The following is a 21,388-nucleotide window of genomic DNA, read 5'->3' as shown; positions in this document are numbered from 1 at the left end:
ACATGAAAGTATAATATGAAGTTAGTAATAATGGAAGAGGTCTGTGGGTATTCATTTATGGAACACAGGAACAACCCGAGGAAGATGCCACTGTGCAAGTGAGGAACGCATATCGTTTGAAGTCTAATAAAGCGTATTCATTAATTGCATTAATCGTGGAGAAACAATTGCAGGTTCATAGCAGCACAACAACCGATCCATTACAAGCATGGGAAATTCTTCAAAAACAGTTTGAGTTTGTCTCAAGACAGTGAAAGAGTTTATGCTGCCACGATGAAGGAAAACGATGACCTCATGGAACACATTACTTAAATGACATCATTGGCTGAGCAATTGCGTGATATGAAAGAAGAGATTTCAGAAAGAAAATTCACCACAGTGCTTTTATGAAGTCTCCTTGAATCGTATGGAAACATCATCTCAAGCCTGAATGCTCAGAATATCGATGATTTAAAATGGGATAGTGTGAAAAATCTCTTGGTTGAAGAATTTGTAAAGCGAAAAGAAAAATAAAACGAACCACACCAAAAGAAGACGCATTATTTTCAAAGAGAGGTAATAATTTGGATGGAAAGTATCAATATGGTGACAAATGGCATGGTCGGCAAAGCAGAGACAATTTTGGAAGTCAAAAGAGAACAGATCATATGAAAGTAATTAACTGTTTTAAATGTAAGAAGTATGGTCATATTACTAGAAACTGTCCACAAATCAAGAGGCACTATCAGTCGAACATATCTTCTGAAGGTGAGCAATCTCAACAGAGAAATGATGGAATAGCTTTAAGTTCTACAGCTATCAATAGTAAACAAAATGATGAAGGGTTCATCGTTAGTGGTCCGACGAAACGCATGACTTTCCAAAGGAAATTGTTAACTAATTATAAAGAATTTGGCAAGGCATCTAACATTTATCTAGGAGATGATCGAATCATCAAAGGATATGGAGAAGGAAATATGAAACTAGCTTATAGTGATGGGACAGACAACATAACATTGAACTTTCATAAAGTATTGTTTGTTCCTGATAAAAAGAAAAATTTAGTATCAGTCCCTGCAATGACTAAAATGGGAGCAAAGTTCTCGTTCGATAAAGAAAATTGTTATGTGAGCAAAAATGGAAAAACAACAAATGTGGGTTGTTTGAGTGGTAACCAGCTGTTCATTGTAAACAAAGCTGATCACGCTAATATTACAACGACAAAGGCTCCTACATTTGAGCAATGGCACTGCAGGTATGGTCACCTGAATTTTGGGTATATAGAAAAGATTGCAAAAGGAAACTTAGTCAAAGGCATGCAGTATAGGAAGGAAAATTTCGATCATGATTGTGAAGCATGCGCAAAGGCAAAGATACATAAAATACCCACCCCGAAACAGAGCTCAAAAACAACAAATCGACCTCTTGAACTAATTCATAGCGACATCTGTGGACATTTGAATACTACTTCATTTGGAGACAGTAGATACATTTTGACATTTACTGATGACCACAGCAAATACGTCACAGTATATTTTTTAAAGGAAAAATCTGAAGTTTATGAAAAATTCGAAGAATATGTTGCAATGGTAGAGAATTGGACTGGCCTAAAGATCAAAGCATTGAGAACAGATAATGGGGGAGAGTACACATCGAAAGTCTTCAAAGAGTATTTCACAAACAAAGGTATTATTCATCAATATACAAATCCATATTCCCCTGAGCAAAATGGTGTGTCCGAAAGACTCAATCGAACACTGTTGAAGTCAGCTAAGTCATTTGACTCTGAAGATGACTACCGCTAAGGTTGTCGAAACGTCAGTCAACAACAACAAAAACAGTCCTTCTCAGGACTAAACTAACCTGGACGATCTACATCTACAAACATGTAACGATACTCCCGGGCTCAAACCATTTACTTTATTAAGTCAATGTTGTTTCATGTGTTAAATTATTCGAGATTCGGCAATAACATTTGGATAGTACGTGAAATATGATTTTATTGTGGAACAAATAACAAGTTAAGTATCTGCGAACAACGATATTACAATAACAAGTTCTCAATGTCACTTGATCTGACATGTGTCATATCTACTTAATTATGCATGCAATGCTATGTTGTTTATGTTTTTCGCGTGATGTTCATATCTTAACATCATGCTCACATAAAGTAAATAGTTTGAACCCGGGAGTATCGTTACATGTTTGTAAATGTAGATCGTCCAGGTTGGTATAGTCCTGAGAAGGACTGTTTTTGTTGTTGTTGACTGACGTTTCGACAACCTTAGCGGTAGTCATCTTCAGAGTAAAATGAGGAGTAAACGTCAGGTTAGCCGTATTTGTTATCTGGTTCTTACGTCATTGTATTGTGTGTACAGGAAATGTGTATTGCCATTGTGAATTAGTGTGAAGTGAAATATTTTTATTTTTTGTTGTGATGTGTGATTTAGGTGTGATGTTTTTAGTTGTAATGTGTGTTTAGTTCTAATTCACAATGACAATACACATTTCCTGATGTTTTTAGTTGTAATGTGTGTTTAGTTCTAATTCACAATGACAATACACAGCAAGATGAAGAAGAGGCTGATAAAACTTGTATCAACAAGCAATTGGTTGTTTGACATACATCGCTACGGCAACAGGACCAGACATTTCTGTTGCGGTTAATGTATTATCAAGCTTTATGTCTGATTCAAGCAAAGAACATTGGTCAGGAGTAAAACGGGTGCTGAGGTATATCAAAGGAACAACAAAATATGGATTGAAATTTACAGCAAACAAGGATGTTCACGAAGAAGACGGAAGTTACGGTGAACCCATGAATATTCAGACGCAAACTGGGCAGGAGACGTAGATAGTCGCCGATCAACCTAAAGATATGTGTTCAAGGTCGCAGACTGCACCATTAGTCAGTCTAGCAGAAAACAATGTTGTGTTGCCAAGTCCACAACCGAGGCAGAATATGTCGCCTTAAGTCAAGCAACACAGGAAGCTATGTGGATGAGACAATTGATGTCAGATATTGGATGCAAACCTCAAGAGCCTACAAACATGTACGAGGACAATCAAGGTGCTATAGAACTTTCAAGGAATCCTAAATTTCATTTAAGAACAAAGCACATTAACTATCATTTTGTCAGAGAAAGAGTTATCAAAAAGGAAATTATAGTCATTTACTGTCTTGCAAAAGAGATGATGGCAGGCATCATGACTAAAGACATAGCAAAGGAAAAATTTTGTCATTTAAGGAGCAAGCTGAACGTGAGCTGTTACTAACTATTAAACTTTAGTACATATTATAGGTTAAGACATTGTAATCATCATTATAAATAATTATTAAGTGGGCGTGTTAGGAAGTAATAATTTTCATTTATGATAATTACATCAATCACGTGACAGCAACTGTTATTCGGTTGTGCTAGCACATGGTGAATTTTGTCTAATAAAGTATTTATATTCATGGAGAGTTATTTACGATTATTTAACATAAAAGACTACATATATATCAGCGCCTTTAAAAATTTACTATGCAACAAGTTCAAAAATCATACCTTTGCCAAGTTTGAGGTACACCACTTGTTTGTTGTACACTACTTGTTTAAGGTACATCACTTGCTTGTGATACATCACTTGTTTATGGTACACCACTTGTTTGTGGTGCACCACTTGTTTGAGGTGCATCACTTGCTTGTGGTACACCACTTGTTTGAGGTACACCACTTACTTGAGGTACACCACTTATTTGAGGTACACCACTTGACGTGCACCACTTGTTTGTGGCACACCACTTGTTTGATGTACACCCCTTGTTTGATATAACCGACATTGAGTAACATGACTTGATTTGAGAGTATCGAATGGCGAGTAGGCGAGTGACTCTCGAGTATGAGAAGTTTGCGAGTAAATAAATACTCGCTGTTTGCGAGTGACTCAAACTCAAGTAACCCAAAAGAAATTCTTTCTCCAGTATTTGAAATTGACTTACATAATCTTAAGTGTAGTGAATAGTAAAGTTGGTTCGACATTTTCAAGGTAACGGTTTGATATTTTTTCATGAAACAGGCGTGCAAGTCGAGTTTTCATTTGAAACAATATCTCGGGACCAAATGACTGTAAAATCTTTTGAATTTGTTTCCAAAAGCATTTTAATAACTTCACATTTTCGATTTTATATACGCACAAATGTTATTCGTAAACGCCATAGAGAAATGTAAAGTAAATGGCACGCATCAGTCAGTAAATTGAAATAGCTCTCAAACATTTTCTTCTAACAGTCTTAGATTATTGACATGTATAATATAGTCCAGGCGGTGAGTGAGGTAGGTATCACCTGAGCGGGTAATTTACGGGAGTAGGACTGTCTAGACCAGTTTTTGGCGTAGAACACAAATCCGCATGTTATTCAGTCCGACAAGGCTGCTGTTAAGAGTTATTTCCAGATATTGCGCAATACAGCCTCATTTTCATGCAAAATCAAACGTTTTTAAGATTTAGCTATTATTATTAATTAAAAAAAACACGTCTACTGGAACAATTTTGAAACTGGAAAGACGTTTTTATTCAAAAAAATTATCCAAAAACCTGTGTTTGACTATATTTCCCGTATATAGCCTCGTTTTCGTGCAAAAATATAGTCTTTAGTTCATTGTGATGCTTAAAAAATTAAACTGAAAACAAACTTGAAAGGCTTGTTATAGACTTACAAATTTTGTTTTACTATGGATTCACCATATCCTAATAAAAGATAAAGTACTTACCCGCTATAATATTATTCGTTTTCAAAATGGCGGCCATGCTTAAAGAGTTGGAATACATGAATAAATTATGAGTAATTTGAAGTGTATTATACACTACAAACATCTTGATACTACAAATGAAATAATTACTGGAGTGAATGAAGATACTTATAAAAAATTAATGAAAGTAAAGGTGCTCGCCTTTCTTTGGGTGGTGAATATATTCACAAAGAACAAATTGAGAATTTGCCAAGTTCATTTAATGCTGAAACGCAAGATGCTGGTTTCGAAGAAGTTGTGCACCAAGCAGGACTCTGTACCTCCGGAGGAATCAAAGGTGTTTTGTCTGGGAAACATTACAATCGGAGTTGGAGGATTCATGAATGTTTTGCGGAGGCAATTGAGAGACTGTTTTGCGAAGCTCTAGTCAGTAGTTGTCCAGATGAATTGGAAACAATGATTAAGGAGATCGTAACAGACGTGGATTGCAAAGATATTATTTCGCAAAGACCATTCAGAGCGTACGAAGAAGAATACATAAAGAAAAAGATGGAATGTCTTCAGGGCCACCACGGGAAAACTGCACAATTCTGGATGAGCTACTTGGATCTAATCGAAAGGCTACACGAACTGCACGTCGAGAGACACATTCTTTGAGCGACTAAACTCAGAAAGTGCAAATGAAAGCCTTTATTTCAGTCCCATAAAACGAGTGGAATGGAAGAGTTTTACGGACGTAAGTAAGAAGCTAAAAGTTTCGACGAAAAGTAAATCTAAGGAAATAACTGTTCAGCGGGACATTCTTGGTATTCTTGCTGCCAAGTCACAACAACAGAATGCTGCGATCAACATCGACAAAGCTCTGTGTTACCCCCTTGCACCAGTCCCACTATCCATGGCAACATGCGATGGCATAAGGAGAAAGAGAGCTAAAAGCATGTTGTTCGATGCAGCGTTACGATCATTGATTGAAAACTACGCGCAATTTCCCGACGATCAATATGCTCATAGAATCTATATTCTAGATATCGCAGCTATTATTCGAAGTATGGTGAAGGTACCGAACACGTTTAAAGATGTTGCTTTACGACTGTTGTCAGATCTTCCAATGCGGTATAACATCGTTTACGTTGCATGTGATACGTACAGGGATCGTTCGATAAAGAACAGTGAACGAGACCTTCGAGGTGATGGCGACAAGTTTATTATTATTAGTGCGAATCTGCGCGTACCAGCTGATTTCAAGAAGTTCCTTGGTAACAGAGACAACAAGGAGCGACTTTTTGAGCTTATCGAAGAAGTGTGGGTTCAAAATAGGAACCAACTAGGACAACGTGTTGTATATTTCGCTAGGGGGAACGCCTGCCTCAATATAACAGAAAACGGTTCTTCTTGTGTAAGAGAACTAGCAACAGACCACGAAGAGGCTGATACTAAGATCGTGTATTTGATTCAGCATGCATCCTACCATAGCGATGGTCAACAAATAGCCTGTGTGGTACGATCAAGTTCCGGCGACATCGATATTCCCATAATTTTACTTGGAATGGAGCCAATCAGCAATGTGGCAATCTACATCGACAACGGTTCTGGAAAGACGCGAAAGCTCCTTCACTTGAACGTGTGTAGTCTAACTAATCAACAAACGAAAGCATTAGTTGGCCTCCATGCATTTACCGGAAATGATTATGTGGCAAGCTTTCTGCGTAAAGGCAAGCCTTTCTGTTGGAAACAAGTGAGCAAAGATCCAGAGTTCTTGGACATTTTTTGCCGGTTGGGAATGGAAATGCATGTTCCTGAGGAGATGTTTATTGCCATGGAAAGATTTGTATGCTTCTTGTATGGAGAGAAGAAAATCGAACACGTTAACGAGGCAAGGTCAGCTATTTTCTGGAAAAAGATGAACAAAGAGCGTAAAGTAGTTGACCACCATGTAGCAGCAGCCTACGAAAGCACGTGACGAGAGCTAACTATGTGGTCAGGCTTTGGAAAAAAGCACAGCATCCAATTATGGCATTGGAGGATCCCCAGTTCCATGGTTGGCTCCCGAACTTGAACATTGATTGGATCGCGGAAGCATATCCTGACGACGTTGCCGAGCTACTTGTCGAACGTGATGAGGAAAGCGATGAGGAAAGTGATGACCAAGAAGACAGCTGCAGTTCAGACGACGACGAATGATACAGCTATAGGTACTGTATGTGATTTGAATTATTTAAGAAACTACATCAAAACTAGTAGTGTTGATTTACATTTAATGTTAAGATTTATATCAAATTACAATATGTTTGCATGAAAACTAGGCTATATTGAGGGGGTGTCTTGCCATTTGAATTATACTGCACTTCTAATTCTAAAACTGGTCCAGTATACGTCTTTTTATTATTATTAATAGGTAGGTATCACGTCTGTGTTTTTATTAATAATAATAGCTAAATCTTAAAAACGTTTGATTTTGCATGAAAATGAGGCTGAATTGCGCAATATCTGGAAATAACTCTTAGAAGCAGCCTCGTCGGACTGAATAACATGCGGATTCGTGTTCTACGCCAAAAACTGGTCTAGACAGGCCTACTCCCGTAAATTACCCGCTTAGGTGATACCTACCTCACTCACCGCCTGGACTAATATAGGATAGAATGCATTCAAACAACGAAATTTTTTAAAGCCAAATATTTAAGAAATGTCGCTATATGCGATGAGTGTACGTATAATCTTTTGAATTTGGTTATGAAAGAACTTCAATGACCTGGCGTTTTCGATACAAACTCCATTTATAAAGGCCATAGACATTTAATAGAAAGCAACTACATAACACCACGTGCTAGAACAGTAGCGAGTCACTTTCGAGTAGAAATGTTTTTCGAGTAGACAATGCGGATGCCGACAAAAATGAATGACATGGTGTGATTCACAATTATCAATTGGTCCACGAAATGAAATTGTGTGTCCAATACATAGTTACACACGTAGATACTGGTACTGATGGCTCGCTTGATTGCCATGCTAAAACTTGAAGTTATTTGCCTTCGTAAAGAAGGCTTTCGTATATTTCAAGTACGAAATAATTTTACGAGATACTTCGATTCACTCGCAAACTTCTCATACTCGAGAGTCACTCGCAACTGCATCGCGAGTCAATGGTGTTCTCCACAAGGCGAATTTGTTCGCGCGGATGTATTGTTTTGTTAATGCACATGCGTGTTGCATGTTTTTTGTTAATACAGAGCGAAATAATTCGTAAAAAAGTTAGCTTTTGGTAGTTGGATGGGATCCATTTTCACTCGCTCAATCTCAACTCTACGCTCGCAAGTGACTCGCGATTGAGTCGCAATTCGATGCTATCGAGTCAAGTCATGTTACTGTTTGTTCTGGTACTTTGATTTCATACTTCACGAAAATCTTTTTTATGAGATCTTTAGAAGTTGTTTCATCATTTTCTTTCATACCACTATCTATAAATGCCATATTTCCATGCACTTTAGTCACTTTAGTTGGCTTACGTTATACGTATGAGTCTGTCTACGTATTTGACGATTTATAGGACATGATTTCATTAATTGCTTGCTTTAAGTGTTTATAGCTTTTATGAATAGAGTTTGCATGGATTATCGAAAACGGAAGTCATTACTCGAACTATAATCCTTTATCACGAGGTGACTTTTTTCAAACTTTGAGTGTATCAATTATTTTGTCATTTAAATATTCGTCTTTGCTTGTGTGTTTTATAGTTAATTTGAGGGCAATGACAAAATAATCGAACCACTCAGAGTTCGATAAAATCACTATAATTTCTTCACATGGCACTTCCTTAATTAATATACATGATTCAATACATGCTTCATTCATAGTATGCTCACTAACATTTTTACATTACCATCAGTGTCCTTTACCCCCATCAACTTCATTCATTGTCTATAAAAGAAACAATTCAGTTTAAAAACAAAAATTTGGAGGCTATTTTATTTAATGAATAATATTGCACATACCCCAACATTTTTTAGTATTGTTGGAATTGCATTGTACTTCAACAGCATTTTACTACCAGCTCTTCTTAAAACATTTTCGACAAAATGGTCGGAACAAACTCTACTCGAATTATCTGGGGTCAACTTAGCAACAATGGGTATTAAATTCTCCCAGATATTTATTACCCACTGCTGGAACAAAGCTGGCTTCTTTGCTGCATTAGGAAAACTAAATAACATTTAAAAATAGTATGAACGATATCAGAAAAATAGGTACAATTTAAACACATAAATGGCGTCATATAAACGACAAGAACAGTGTAAAATTGTTAAATATACTGTACTAAAGATGTTTTTACTTACCGGTGAAGTGAAATGTTTTCTTTATTTGTGCACAATATATAGGCATGTTGGAAAACACAATAAAAAGCGTATGAACTTTTGTGAAATGTCGTCTCGGAGTTTTTGAAGTTTCAAAATGAAATCCGGAAGGGAGAAAACTGGACAAAACGTTTTCCAAACATGAGCCTGTGCAACTCCGCTTACATTTTCAACCAAAATATGCCATATTAGGTATGAGGATATCCGTGCGTGGTCACTAACGAACGGGGGCAACGGCAAATGAGTCAAATCTCGACATCAGTACGTTTGATTACTATGGGAGGGGGGCGTTACTGCTCCTCCCGCCCTTTCTAGTGTTGTGAGCTCAATAAAATTCCCATTATGGAAATGGAGAGCGAGCAAACAAATTGTTTTAGTAGATCTTACTAGTATTTATAAAGAAAAGAGTTGTTTTAATTTTGCTAGATTTTTTTTGTTTTATGTATTTGTTGCTGTAGACATTGTTTATATTAAAAAGCGAACGATTCTTGCTCAGTGCATGTTTACTTATTTTTATTTTATTTTTGTTTCTTTTTCGTTTATTATCTTAACGTCATATTTAGTGGCAACTCAAATCTTCTTTTGCTAAAATTGCATTTCAGCAATTTTCAATTAGCAAATTCCTCGACTGTGGCTCCTGTTTCAACTTTAGTTCAAGAAACGCGATAGTTAGGATATTAAGAAAATTATTTGTTATGAATTGCCAAATCGCCTTAAATTTTGATCGACTGCCCGTGTGCATTTAACGTAGTACAGCTTAAAAAAGCAGGAAAAAACGCCTGTAAGATGGTCTACGATTTTTTGTAGATCAATCAATTGGCTACGGCTAAAGATTACGAAAGACTAAAGCTGCTTCGTGAAGTTGCTGGGACACGTGTTTATGACGAGCGTAAGGAAGAAAGCCAACGCATATTGAATGAGACTGGTGAGCATTAACAGTGAATACGGTTCACATCATCAATGTGATACACCGCATTAAGTGCTAACAATAATGTGATTTTAGGCTGCTTTTCACCTTACTATCGTCTTACGCCAATTGAGTATACGACCTAGATGTATGATAGTAAATTGGAAAGTTATACTCTAGCCATCTGTACAGCATATTGATAAAACATATTTGTCATTATTGTCATATTGGTAATTGTTTCATACCATATAGAAGAAAAGCTTGCTCCCCCCGCGCTTACGTTATATTCGCATAAATTAGTGCTTTAATTTCACAAGAACGGCTTCAAACTCTGTTCTGACATAATTCTTTGTAAATTTTCTATCATATTCGGTAGAGACCCTTTCGACACGAAATACAAGCAAAATAACGGTCGTCGACGGATACTTACTTGCAAGAAAGGCTTGTTGAGCGGCCAAATTTTTTACAGTTTACTAGTCTCAGTTAGCTGATTAAATTTGACATAGCATATGGTACTTGATACTAATAAGGTAAATGGTTTGAACCCGGGAGTTTCGTAACAGTGTGAGTGAAGTCGCTTGACTCTGAAGATGACTACCGCTAAAGTTGTCGAAACAGCAGTCTACATCAATACCAACAGTCCTTGTCAGAACCTGGACGAACTTCATCCACAAACATGTACTTGATAGTGTTCACTGTTCGACGTTTATAATCACGTAATGATGTATTCCAGAGAATTCCGTGGTTTCTGACCTCTTCGATCAAAAGTTCATCCATACTATCGTCATCCTCGATATTTTCTGGTAATATAACATGCAAGTGACTCAAGTTTTTGTCTTGATTCACTTGCTGCATAATCTCTTCCTCCATAGCCGCCATGTTGTTTTTGCTGTTCGCCGCATGGTTCGCGATGAAAGTCGATGTGACTTCGACTCGTCAGCTACCCCTCAGCGTTTAGGCGAACGCTGGGCGAACGATTCAAATGTGGAGAAAGAACTTTTATACGCATGCGCATACTTAAAAAACCGCCCGGGCGTGCAAAGCGACCGTAATGGTAAACCGCCTTTAACCTAACTTGTCTCTGAAGGTGACTACCGCTAACGTTGTCGAAACGTCAGTCAACACTAACATTAACATGTATAAATAATGTAATCTAGACTGAACATATAAGAAATCACTGGAGAATATGTGATTATCTTAGCAGAAGAATGTCAAGATTATCGGAAGAATCCGGAGTTTATTTTGGAGTAAACTTATTTTACGTTCGCATACGTAATGTCAGTGATTTGTGAACATTTCTATTAAACTCAATAGACAACTTGCATTATTACGTCACATAGCACAAAGCGCGCGTTGCATTTTGGTCTTAGTAATCACGAAAGTGGGTTTAGTAGCGAAAGTGAGTTTACTGCTGCTCTATTTGGTCACTTTTCTGAGTCAAGAAGTACGACTGAAGGCCCTAGTTCTTTGGAGAACTCTTTGGAGAAACTACGCTAGACGATGTATCGTCAACAAAACGAATTTACATGTTGTGTACCTGGTCACTTTACAAACAACAAAACAAATCATGAGCTTTCTTTTTACAATTTCCCTGGAGGTCAATCGAAAAAAATATGGATCAATCTTATTTCTCGCAAGGATTTTGCTTGTGGCCATACTGCAATGTTTTCATATGCGTTACTACTAAGACCAAAATGCAACGCGGCCTTTAACCCATGTGACGTAGAAATTCAAGTTGTCTATTAAAACATATCGTGAATTGTGAATACCTTATCTAGCTGTAAATAACTCACTTCGCTATTGGTTTTCCAATTAGACGTTTGCGAATGGAAACTACAAAGTGAAATAATTTTTAATAAAGCATGCAGTACGACTCATGTGACAGTTCAAACGAATGTGACGTTCACGGGAGGGGGGGTCTTTTCTTAAATATTGCGTGTGTGACGTAGGCTAATGCACGTACAGCAAAACTTTAGTCAGTTTTATAGAATTGTCAGGGATGGAATTTTTACTAAACTTAGCGATCATCTTGTGAAATTAACCGTCTGGGACCGGTTGCACGAAGCCTGGATGGCGTTCATTGGATAGCAAAAATTTTCAAACTTGTAAAAAAAGAGTTTATATTTTTCGTATACGACAAAGAAATTTCTTATCCATGTACTATATTGCAATAAAAATTTCGCAAAGTTTGATGTTTACATCGATGTGATCGTCTTGTTTTTAATATGTTTTTAGAAATCAAAAAGGAAAAGATCAAGGAACTGCTTGCATACATCGACGATCGATTGGACACATTGCAGGTTGAGATGGACGAATTGAAGCAATACCAAACGCTTGATAAAGATCGTAGAAGCATAGAGTATACTATTCACGAAAAGGAGCTTCAGGCAACGAGAGCTAAGTTAGAACAGGTAGCTTTCATCAGATTTGCAAACTTTCTATCAGTGCACAATTCATTTCTTTCCATAATTTTTCAAAAAAATTGCAGCCCAACAGAAACGTGATAAGCGGTTTAAACTTAAACTTTGTAAATACTAATATCTTTAAAGACTTTAAATACTAAACTCAAACTTTGTAAGTACTAAAAACTTTAAACACTTTAAACTTAAATTTTGTAAATACTATAAAACCTATTATTTAGCTCTATAATATAGATAGGTACTGTTATTTTATTGCTTTGTAATTTCTCTTTGTATATAATGACATTTGTACAAAAACACGCCTCACGTGGAAATCAATTTGGTTGACGATTCCAACGTTTCAAAATGAAAATTTTAATTCTTTCATTCATGATATTGAAGCAAGTGACGTTTCTTTCTTGACTGTAGAAATTTTCACACAATGTAAATATTTAAGAATCTTTCTGTATATAGCTTTTTTCTTGTAACACGATGACATATTTTCGATTGGCGTCGTTCTGTGTTTCATAACATTTTGTTTGATTCTTTCTTTGAAGCTCGAAACGAATCGCGAAGATGAGATGAGATTAACTGCCAAATTACGTCAAGACGTTGCGGAGGCATTGGACAAAATTGAGGTAGTTTAAACGTGTCCTGTTTTACGTCCTTTTAGGTTTACTTTTTCATTGATACTTTTTGCAATGTTCTACCGGGGTTGCTCTTTTCTTACCGAAGTTAAAGTTTTGATAGAATGTCCTTTTCTAATGATGCATGAATGTAGCTAAAACCTAAACATTCATTTTTCGTCACTACTTTTAGGGGCTGTTCACATGAGCCCTACGGAAAGGGCTAGCCCTCTCTGTAGGGCTGTATTTTACCTCTCTTTTACATGCAAATTCCAGCCCTACATCAAGAGCTCGGTACGAACTACGAATTTCCGCGCTAAAATACAAAATAGCTGAAAGCAAACCAATATAGTTGTCGCCGTTTGGTATTTTTTTATGCTTTCTTAGTTTGTTTGCTCATGCTGATGCCTTTTCTTGCCGCGATTGCTCAAAAGCGATGCCTTATTGCATGCAAATACGTTAAATTTTCAGCCCTACAAAGAGGGCTAGCCCAACTGAATTCACACAGGAATTCCCAGCCCTAAATAGCGAGATTTCGCTTGGTAGGGCCAGCTCTCCCTGTAGGGCTTATGTAAACAGCCCCTTAAGCAAGAAACATAAGTTTATTGCAAGAAATGCATGTTTATTGTTTAATAGCTTTAATTTGTTTATGCAGATAGCATTTCCATAGCAACAATCCCTGGCGTTTACATGATACCTAATAATACGTAAGCTGTTGGTACATTTTGAAAGTGCAACTGCAGTATTGACTGCGATAGATTTTAGAAGTACTGTGCGATCGTTTTCACCTCTTGCGTATTGCTATCATGGCTGCTCGTTACGTTTTTTCTTCATTTTCTATTTGCTTTAGATGCAGAGGCGAAGCTAGAAGGCTAATTGGGAGGGAAGGGTGAATGTTCATATATTCAGCTCTCCCCGAATGACGTCTTTTGAAATTATGTACGCTTTTGAAACAAATCAGTCGGGCGGAGCTGAATACAAGAATATTCATCCCTTCCCCTTCCCTCTCCCCCTCCCCAAAATTACCATTCTAGCTTTCCTCCTGTTTAGATATACTGATATTTATGCACCAATTCATGGGCTGGCTACGCCAATTCGTTTGGATGCTATTTATGTCTAACTTTTATCTATTGCCGTGTGCACATTTTTCCCTTCTTATGTTTTTATTTGATGTTGATTTTATATCTTTCCTTCGTCCTAAAGGAACTAACTGATAAAGCACGAACGTTAAAAGAGAAAATACGCGATCTAGGTGAGCAAGAATTGCAGCTTGATGAAGAAAGAAGTGAAATTGTCCAGAATAAAACGAAACTGGAGTTAGATATTAAAGACTTCGAAGATGCTAAAGAAGGGTATCGTTCTACCAAGGTTAGAAAATTTATTTATGCTTGATGCTCACATATTTAATGCGTATGATGATGTGCGTACGCGATTGATGTGTACTGAGACCTTGGAATTTTTTTGTTTTTATGAACGATGATTAATTATTCGATGAGGAACGAAAATTGTTTTTGCCAGTTGCACGTAGCATGGATAGCGTTGTGCAAGGCTAGGAGGTTTTTCAAAGAAGCTACTACCTTTCTCATGTTTGAAATTGTTGGTGGAAGTATTTGCTAATGCACTTACTGAACATTAATTTCGGAGACCGGTTGCACAAAGCCTGGGTTGCATTATCGATTGAATCGTAATTATTTGAAACTCGTGAAAAAAGTGGTTATATTTTTTTGACGATAATGAAACTTTGTTCTTCCAGAACCAATATTTGATTTCATTGATTGTCCAGTGCAAATCATAGATTTTTCACTTATAAGAGATTTTTGAAGCGTTCAAAATATTGTTACCCGTGAGATGGCGCTATTCTGTCTTCGTGCAACCGGTCCATGAATGTTTCTCACTGACTGAGAAGAAGCACAAATATATGCATTATAAAGTTGAGCTTATGAAATGGCAAGCATGTTTCTTCATTCGTGGCCTAGTATTGCTTATGCGTATATGCGTTGGGCAATTTTAGCGAGTATTACGATGTAAGGAGCTTTTTCGCGTTGTCGAGTTTGTGCTCCGACGATCGAATTAAATGATATTCTCATCTCTCGATCATCGTTGTCTTTTTTATTAACAGCAAAATTACGAGTTGGAATTGAAAGACATTCGGGAAAGAATTGAGAAAGGGCAAGAAGAGCTTGAAAATATGTTACCACGTTTCAATAAGCTGAAATCTACTGAAGAGGAATGCTCGTTACGGTAATGTGTCGTGGAATTATTTGTGATTTCAAATTCCAATAAACATCGTGAGCATTCCTGCAAATTCTTGTAAACTCAAGATTCGAATTATAACAGCAAAAGACAAGCTTTAATGCAATATTTCGACTTTATTTCAAAGTCATTATCAAACTAAATGATTATTTACAAGCAAGCCTGATCTTAAATAGTTGTTACAAGATATTCTTCTTTCTTTCTTTTTACTGTTTTCATCATTTCTTTATAACAACTATTTAAGATCACGCTTCCTTGTAAACAATCACTCATCTTGATAATGACTTTGAAATAAATCAAAATATTGCTTTAAATCTTGTCTCTTGCTGTTTTAACTCGAATCTTGAGTTTACAAGATGATATTTTTTGGAGTGCGTTTCCTCGTATATATACATGTGTCTTAGAAAAACTTGAATAAACCAAGACAAAAAGAGTCAGCCATCTGCGTAAGAAGATCGATAATTGAGGGGTGGTGGTGCACGTATTCGAACGCCTCTTTATTCTATTTAACATAATGGATTCCCTCAATCATCGATCATCCTACACCCATGGATTCAGCAACTTTTTCTCTCTTGCAAAGAAAAACCTGTGACTCGATTTGGTTGTTCCTTTCAGTCTTCGAAACACTGGGTATTACAGTTTAAAGGGGAACTCCACCCTCACATAGTGTTGGTCTTAAAACTTTGTCAGTCCCGTGAAAATAAATATGCGGCAATTTTTTTGTTTGTTTGATTCAATATTTTCACAAAAAATGAGTTGAAATGCTGCAGCTAGGGCATCCGGTGCGTGGGAGCAGAAACATGTCAGCGGCTTGTATTTGACGTCATATCGTCAATTGCTGCTCAAAGCTCTATGTAAAGTCATTGCACAGCCATAACAAACTTGCGTTAAAATGCTTCTCCTAATCACAAAATGTTTCTTTTTGAAACTTCAGATCTTTTATTCATAGGTATATACACAAGCAACTTTTATAGCTTACATGCAAGTATTGAGCTGGTTATTTGTATTCTGTTTTAATAAAACGGTTTCACATCCATAAAGGCCATTATCGCACAGTTTCCGCACTACATATAGAATTTAAATATCGATTAATATTATTTTTTAAAAAATATGAAGGTTTATTTGTGTGGAAACTGTGCTGTAATGCCGTTTGCTTTGTTTGCTTGTCCTCCGAATTCAACCTTAACAACAGTTTCTACTGATGTGAAACCAGTCTATTGCCATGAATAACATTGAATAATAATAAAACATGGTTGTGTAATTTAGATTCATTATGGTTAGAAATAATCCTACATAAAACCATTGTAAAATTAGCCTTTCGTGTATAGAATTTAGGGGTAGTTTCCTTGACGTAATGTATGAACTTATAGTTTCCTAATTATTTGTACATACTTTCCCTTTTTTAAGTCACATTTGAGACAAAAATTGCCAGTGCTATGAAAAACAAACACCCTCATATTGATCATCAATATGATGTGTGGCATTTGTCTAAATCTGTCACAAAAAAACTAACAAAGGCTAACATTAAGGGAAATGATGACTTGACCCATTGGATTAAGTCCATTTCTAATCATCTTTGGTGGTGCTCTGCAAGTTGTAACAAGAATGCAGAAGAATTGGTGGAAAAATGGAAGTCTATCCTTAACAAACAACAAGCATTTCTGAAGAGGGAACACATATTTTCATCAAGTTGCTACCAACAATTAACAGAAAGACAAACAAGCAGAAGAAGTGGCTATCTCCTACTTCACAAGCATATATTGCTGCAGAGAAGGTGATTTGTGACAAGAGGCTTCTAAAAGACCTGTGGAAGCTATCTGAGTTTTGTCACACAGGAGAGTTGGAGGTTTACCATTCCCTTTTACTGAAATACTGCCCAAAGCGAGAGCATTTTTCATTTCCTGGAATGGTAGCCCGTACTCAGTTAGCAGCATTAGATCACAACAACAATATTAACTGTGATAAAGCAGTCATTAAGTCAGGGACAAACAAAGGGCAAGACCGTTACAAAATGATTTTTGCTAAAACAAAGAAGCAATGGGTTGTAAAAGCAATGAAAGAAAAAAAAGAATACCAGTAAGTTGATACACTACTTGCCGAGGTTGTCAATGCATGCAAAACTGAGGAGATTGAACTTGTACATCATGGCGAGAATCTTCCAAAGAACATTTCTAAATCATGTCCACCCAGGAAAGAAGTACTTGTAAAGGAACATCAGTCAGTGGTGAAGTTAGCTATGGCAATAGGTTTTGCCATGCCGATATAATATGATGTTGCATCAGTGAAGACAACTTTTGTACATTCATTCTTAAATATTAACATAGCAAAACCAGCATAGTGGAAGCTTTCAAATTGAAATTCCTCTGCAGGACCAGGTGGAGGAAATGTTTCTCTAATGCGAGTAACATGATGGCAAGACGACTCTTACTTCTCTACCCAAGATACCCCAGCACCATCTTGTCAACTGTCTATATGCAATATGGCGGTACAGTTTGTCTTCGGGCCCATCATATGCTACCTCATATTGCTGCTTGTACTTTTACCAAGCTGTTTGTAAAACCCACCTGTTAAGACAAACAGGCTCAAAACCAGGATGTTGTGTAATGCACAAAGGGACTTCGGTGGTCTCATTCTTTTCTACTACCTCTACATTTTTGTCACAAATATTGGAAATCTCTTTGCAGCATAAACATTCCTCATTATTGTCCATTATTTGGCAGTTACCACATTGACACCTGAATATGTTAAAAGAAAGGATCTTGAAAAGTAAATGTCAAAATTTCAATAAAGATTGTATCTTACAATAAAAACTTTGAAATCTGAAGTATTATGTGTGTGTAGACGTGGTCAACTTCAAAAACGGCAAACGTTCGTTCGAGATCGAAACAATGGTCTAGAATAATATAACATTTTATTACTAACCATTCAAGATTGTCGCGCCGAGATTCATCCTCAATATACACAAATTCCTGATCTTCGTTGTCCTCAAACTGGTGAGCTTCTTCGTGTTCGTCAGCGACCATTCGGGCTCAAACTGATATGGCAGAATATTGTTTGCTGGATTGTCTTCCATTTCACTATCGATTGGTGAATTACGCCGAGGTTCTTCCAAAAAAGCCATTATAAGCGATTGTTTTGTTTTTTGTGCTAGGCTGTGCGTTATTATTTTACTTTGTTGTAAACACAACTCCAAATCGGTTTGACGATATGACGTCAAAATAATTTCCGCTGACGCTTTCTGTGCCCACGCTGCTAAGCCTCAAAACAGCTCAAATAGCGCACTTGAAGACGCGATTTTGTCAAAAATAAAATAGCTGATGTAAAAATTTCAAAATATAGTAACCTTTGCATAAAAATTGAACTTTTAAGACCAACATTATGTGATGGTGGAGTTCCCCTTTAACGACTATTTTGAAACATTGTCATAAACTAAACGCAGAAAACGTAACATTTCGCTAAAATCCTGTCTATTGTTTATTGGTCTACGGTATACGACTGTTATTACTACTGACCTACAGTATCCAAATGACGAACAAACACAATTCACAAGTGATTATTTATAAATCTACATTTAAAACTAGGTATAGATCGTCTTCTTACATTTTAAAATAGAGAGATTTAGCAAACACGACGTATCGTCTAAGACGCCATGAAAATGGCGTAAATATAGTGTGGACCCAACCATACATGGGAATATCACACAATTTTTACGCCATTTTCACGGCGTCTTAGACGATACGTCGTGTTTGCTAAATCTCTCTAATGATCAACGAAAGCGCATCGAAAGCAGAACAGTTTTCGGACACTATTTCCCTTTGAAATTCTATATTATTTCTTTTAATCTTTGGGCAAACGAAAAAGTCACCTGTTTCGTGGCCCGAAAAACGCAAGAACATAAATTTTGGACCTATGAAATTTCGGAAATGCTTTTAAAACAGTGTTAACTATCCTAAGAAGTTATATTCCTGACCCTTATATTGGCATTTGTTTTTCTCATAAATTCCCACAATATGTAAATATGATTTTGCCATATCAACTATTTTATGCGATCGACTTTAATTTTAACGCTGTTCATTATATTGCTTTCCGTTTACCTGAAAATTATCGGTATTTGTTTGGTAAAAATATCGATTGTTGTTATTTAAGGATGGAAGTGTGCGAGCAGAGGCGATCTCAACTGTTTTCGAAACAAGGTCGTACAAATCAGTTTCAGTCGAAACAGCAGCGCGACGAGTGGATAAACAACGAACTGAAGTCGCTAGCGAAGTCCATCTCCACAAAAGAGTCGCAGATTCTCGCACTCCAAGAAACCATAAAACATCTAAACGCGTCGAGGGAAAACACAGAGAAAGCAGTTCGGGTAAATACGATCACCATTAGTTGTGGTTTAGTCCATGTACTACTATTACTTCATGGACACCATATGCTGGACACGTGAAAGTGCCAGCGCAGTGAAATTTTCTTACGCTATTTTAGGGGCCGATTACATGAGGCGAGTTGTCCCGCTTAAACAGGTCAACTCGCCCAGCCGAGACGAGCTAAAAAATTGCAATTACATGAAAGATGTTGACCTCCTGGGAGAGTAATTTTTAGTAAAAATGCATAAATGCCCATCTGTTTCGTTGACTTTGCAGGACCAAATGTATTATCTCGATATTTGTAAGCAATAATCACACGAACTGCTTCACAGCTATTGCTTATACGCATTAAACTGACTTGTTAAACTTGATGTAAGTTTTAAATTTTAATAACGCGCCATTTAAATCTTTTGTTATTTTGATATCCCATGCATTCAAACGTCTAGGTAACAATTTTTTCTTTCAATTTTGGCAGTTTGTAGTTGCTGTTTGAACAAACAGACAAGTATACTTCGCATTCTGCTATGTAGGCTATGTCAATTTAATCTAGTATACAAACGCACGCGTGAATCAAATTTCTTGGCCTGCTTTGCCGAGCTAACTTGCCGGAACGCAATTACCTAGGGATCTTCATCCCGAGACTCGGCAAGCAACAACCGGAATCCCAGCTATGTGGAACAACTCGATGTAATCGAACTGTCAAAATAATATATAACACATTTACGAAGCGAGTCAACTTGACAAGACGGGTCAATTCGCCTAGACGGGACTACTTGTTCATGCAATTGGCCCCTTATTGGCTTATTCAAAAGTGCTTGCTCTCAAAATATTTTTAAATCATTTTTATGCAAAAAGAATAGAATGTGAGTAAAAAGTGACGATTTCCATCGCTTCCCGTGCGAACTTTTTAGCTGATTTTACGTCATTTATGAGACTACACATTTTCAGCATGGCTATAAAAATTACTATTAGTTTTGGCGATTTCCGTAGTACTTATGACGTCAAATGAGAAAATATGGCGGCCAAAATGCTAACGCCCAAGGAAGACTTTTGGAGTTGAACTTCCACTCACTTAATGATAAGGTCTTAAGGAAAAAGTTATCGATAAAGCATATTTGTTTTACCAGGTGATAAAGGACGATTTCAACGAAATAAGGAAGGAAATTGACGAAGCAAGCGAAAAAAAACACGCATTGACTAAACAAAGAGATGAACGAACAAATAAAAGAAAGTAAATAATCAAGTTTTCTTAAATATTTTGTCGAGGTTGTACCTCCCATGCAGGGCTGTCTCAAGAACGGTGGTGTTTCATTCATATATTCACCGGTGCCTAACTCATTTCTTTCGAAAGCAATTCACTGAAGGAATTGAACAATCTACGTTCAAAAGAAATCTGTTACTACTGAATGTATAAATAAACACACCCTCCAATTAACGGCTCTACTCCCATGCATTAACTCCAACGGGGATATCCTTTACATTTTCTAATGGCTATTTTCGTCTATAAAGAGAATCAATGTTATCATTAATCTGTTTATTTGAAAGATTATTATGAAGTTGTGCATGTTATCATGTCAAAATCCTTTTCCAGCCGACAATTTCAAATAAGTAAATAAAAAACACACTCCCAAAAAAATCATCTTGTAAACTCAAGATTCGAGTGATAAAAGCAGGAGACAAGATTTAAAGCAATATTTCGACTTTATTTCAAAGTCATTATCAAGGAAAGTGATAAGCAAATCTTGTCTCTTGCTTTTATAACTCGAATCTTGAGTTTACAA

At 36.7% G+C, this 21,388-nt stretch overlaps 1 protein-coding gene across 3 annotated transcripts in view; it reads left to right on the top strand.

Moving 5' to 3' along the window:
• LOC124443712 (structural maintenance of chromosomes protein 3-like) overlaps positions 1 to 21,388 on the top strand; it is a 59,426-nt gene that overhangs the window by 8,084 nt on the left and 29,954 nt on the right. For all 3 annotated transcript variants that reach the window (XM_046994215.1, XM_046994214.1, XM_046994216.1), the window contains 7 exons: positions 9,872 to 9,989; positions 12,207 to 12,382; positions 12,928 to 13,008; positions 14,200 to 14,364; positions 15,116 to 15,237; positions 19,396 to 19,609; positions 20,735 to 20,838. In XM_046994215.1, coding sequence (XP_046850171.1) covers positions 9,872 to 9,989; positions 12,207 to 12,382; positions 12,928 to 13,008; positions 14,200 to 14,364; positions 15,116 to 15,237; positions 19,396 to 19,609; positions 20,735 to 20,838 — 980 coding nt within the window. The remainder of the gene's footprint in view (positions 1 to 9,871; positions 9,990 to 12,206; positions 12,383 to 12,927; positions 13,009 to 14,199; positions 14,365 to 15,115; positions 15,238 to 19,395; positions 19,610 to 20,734; positions 20,839 to 21,388) is intronic.

This window comes from Xenia sp. Carnegie-2017, unplaced genomic scaffold (assembly GCF_021976095.1).
Source record: "Xenia sp. Carnegie-2017 unplaced genomic scaffold, XeniaSp_v1 HiC_scaffold_21, whole genome shotgun sequence".
Taxonomy (NCBI): Eukaryota; Metazoa; Cnidaria; class Anthozoa; order Malacalcyonacea; family Xeniidae; genus Xenia; species Xenia sp. Carnegie-2017.
This window is presented reverse-complemented; position numbering and strand designations above follow the sequence as displayed.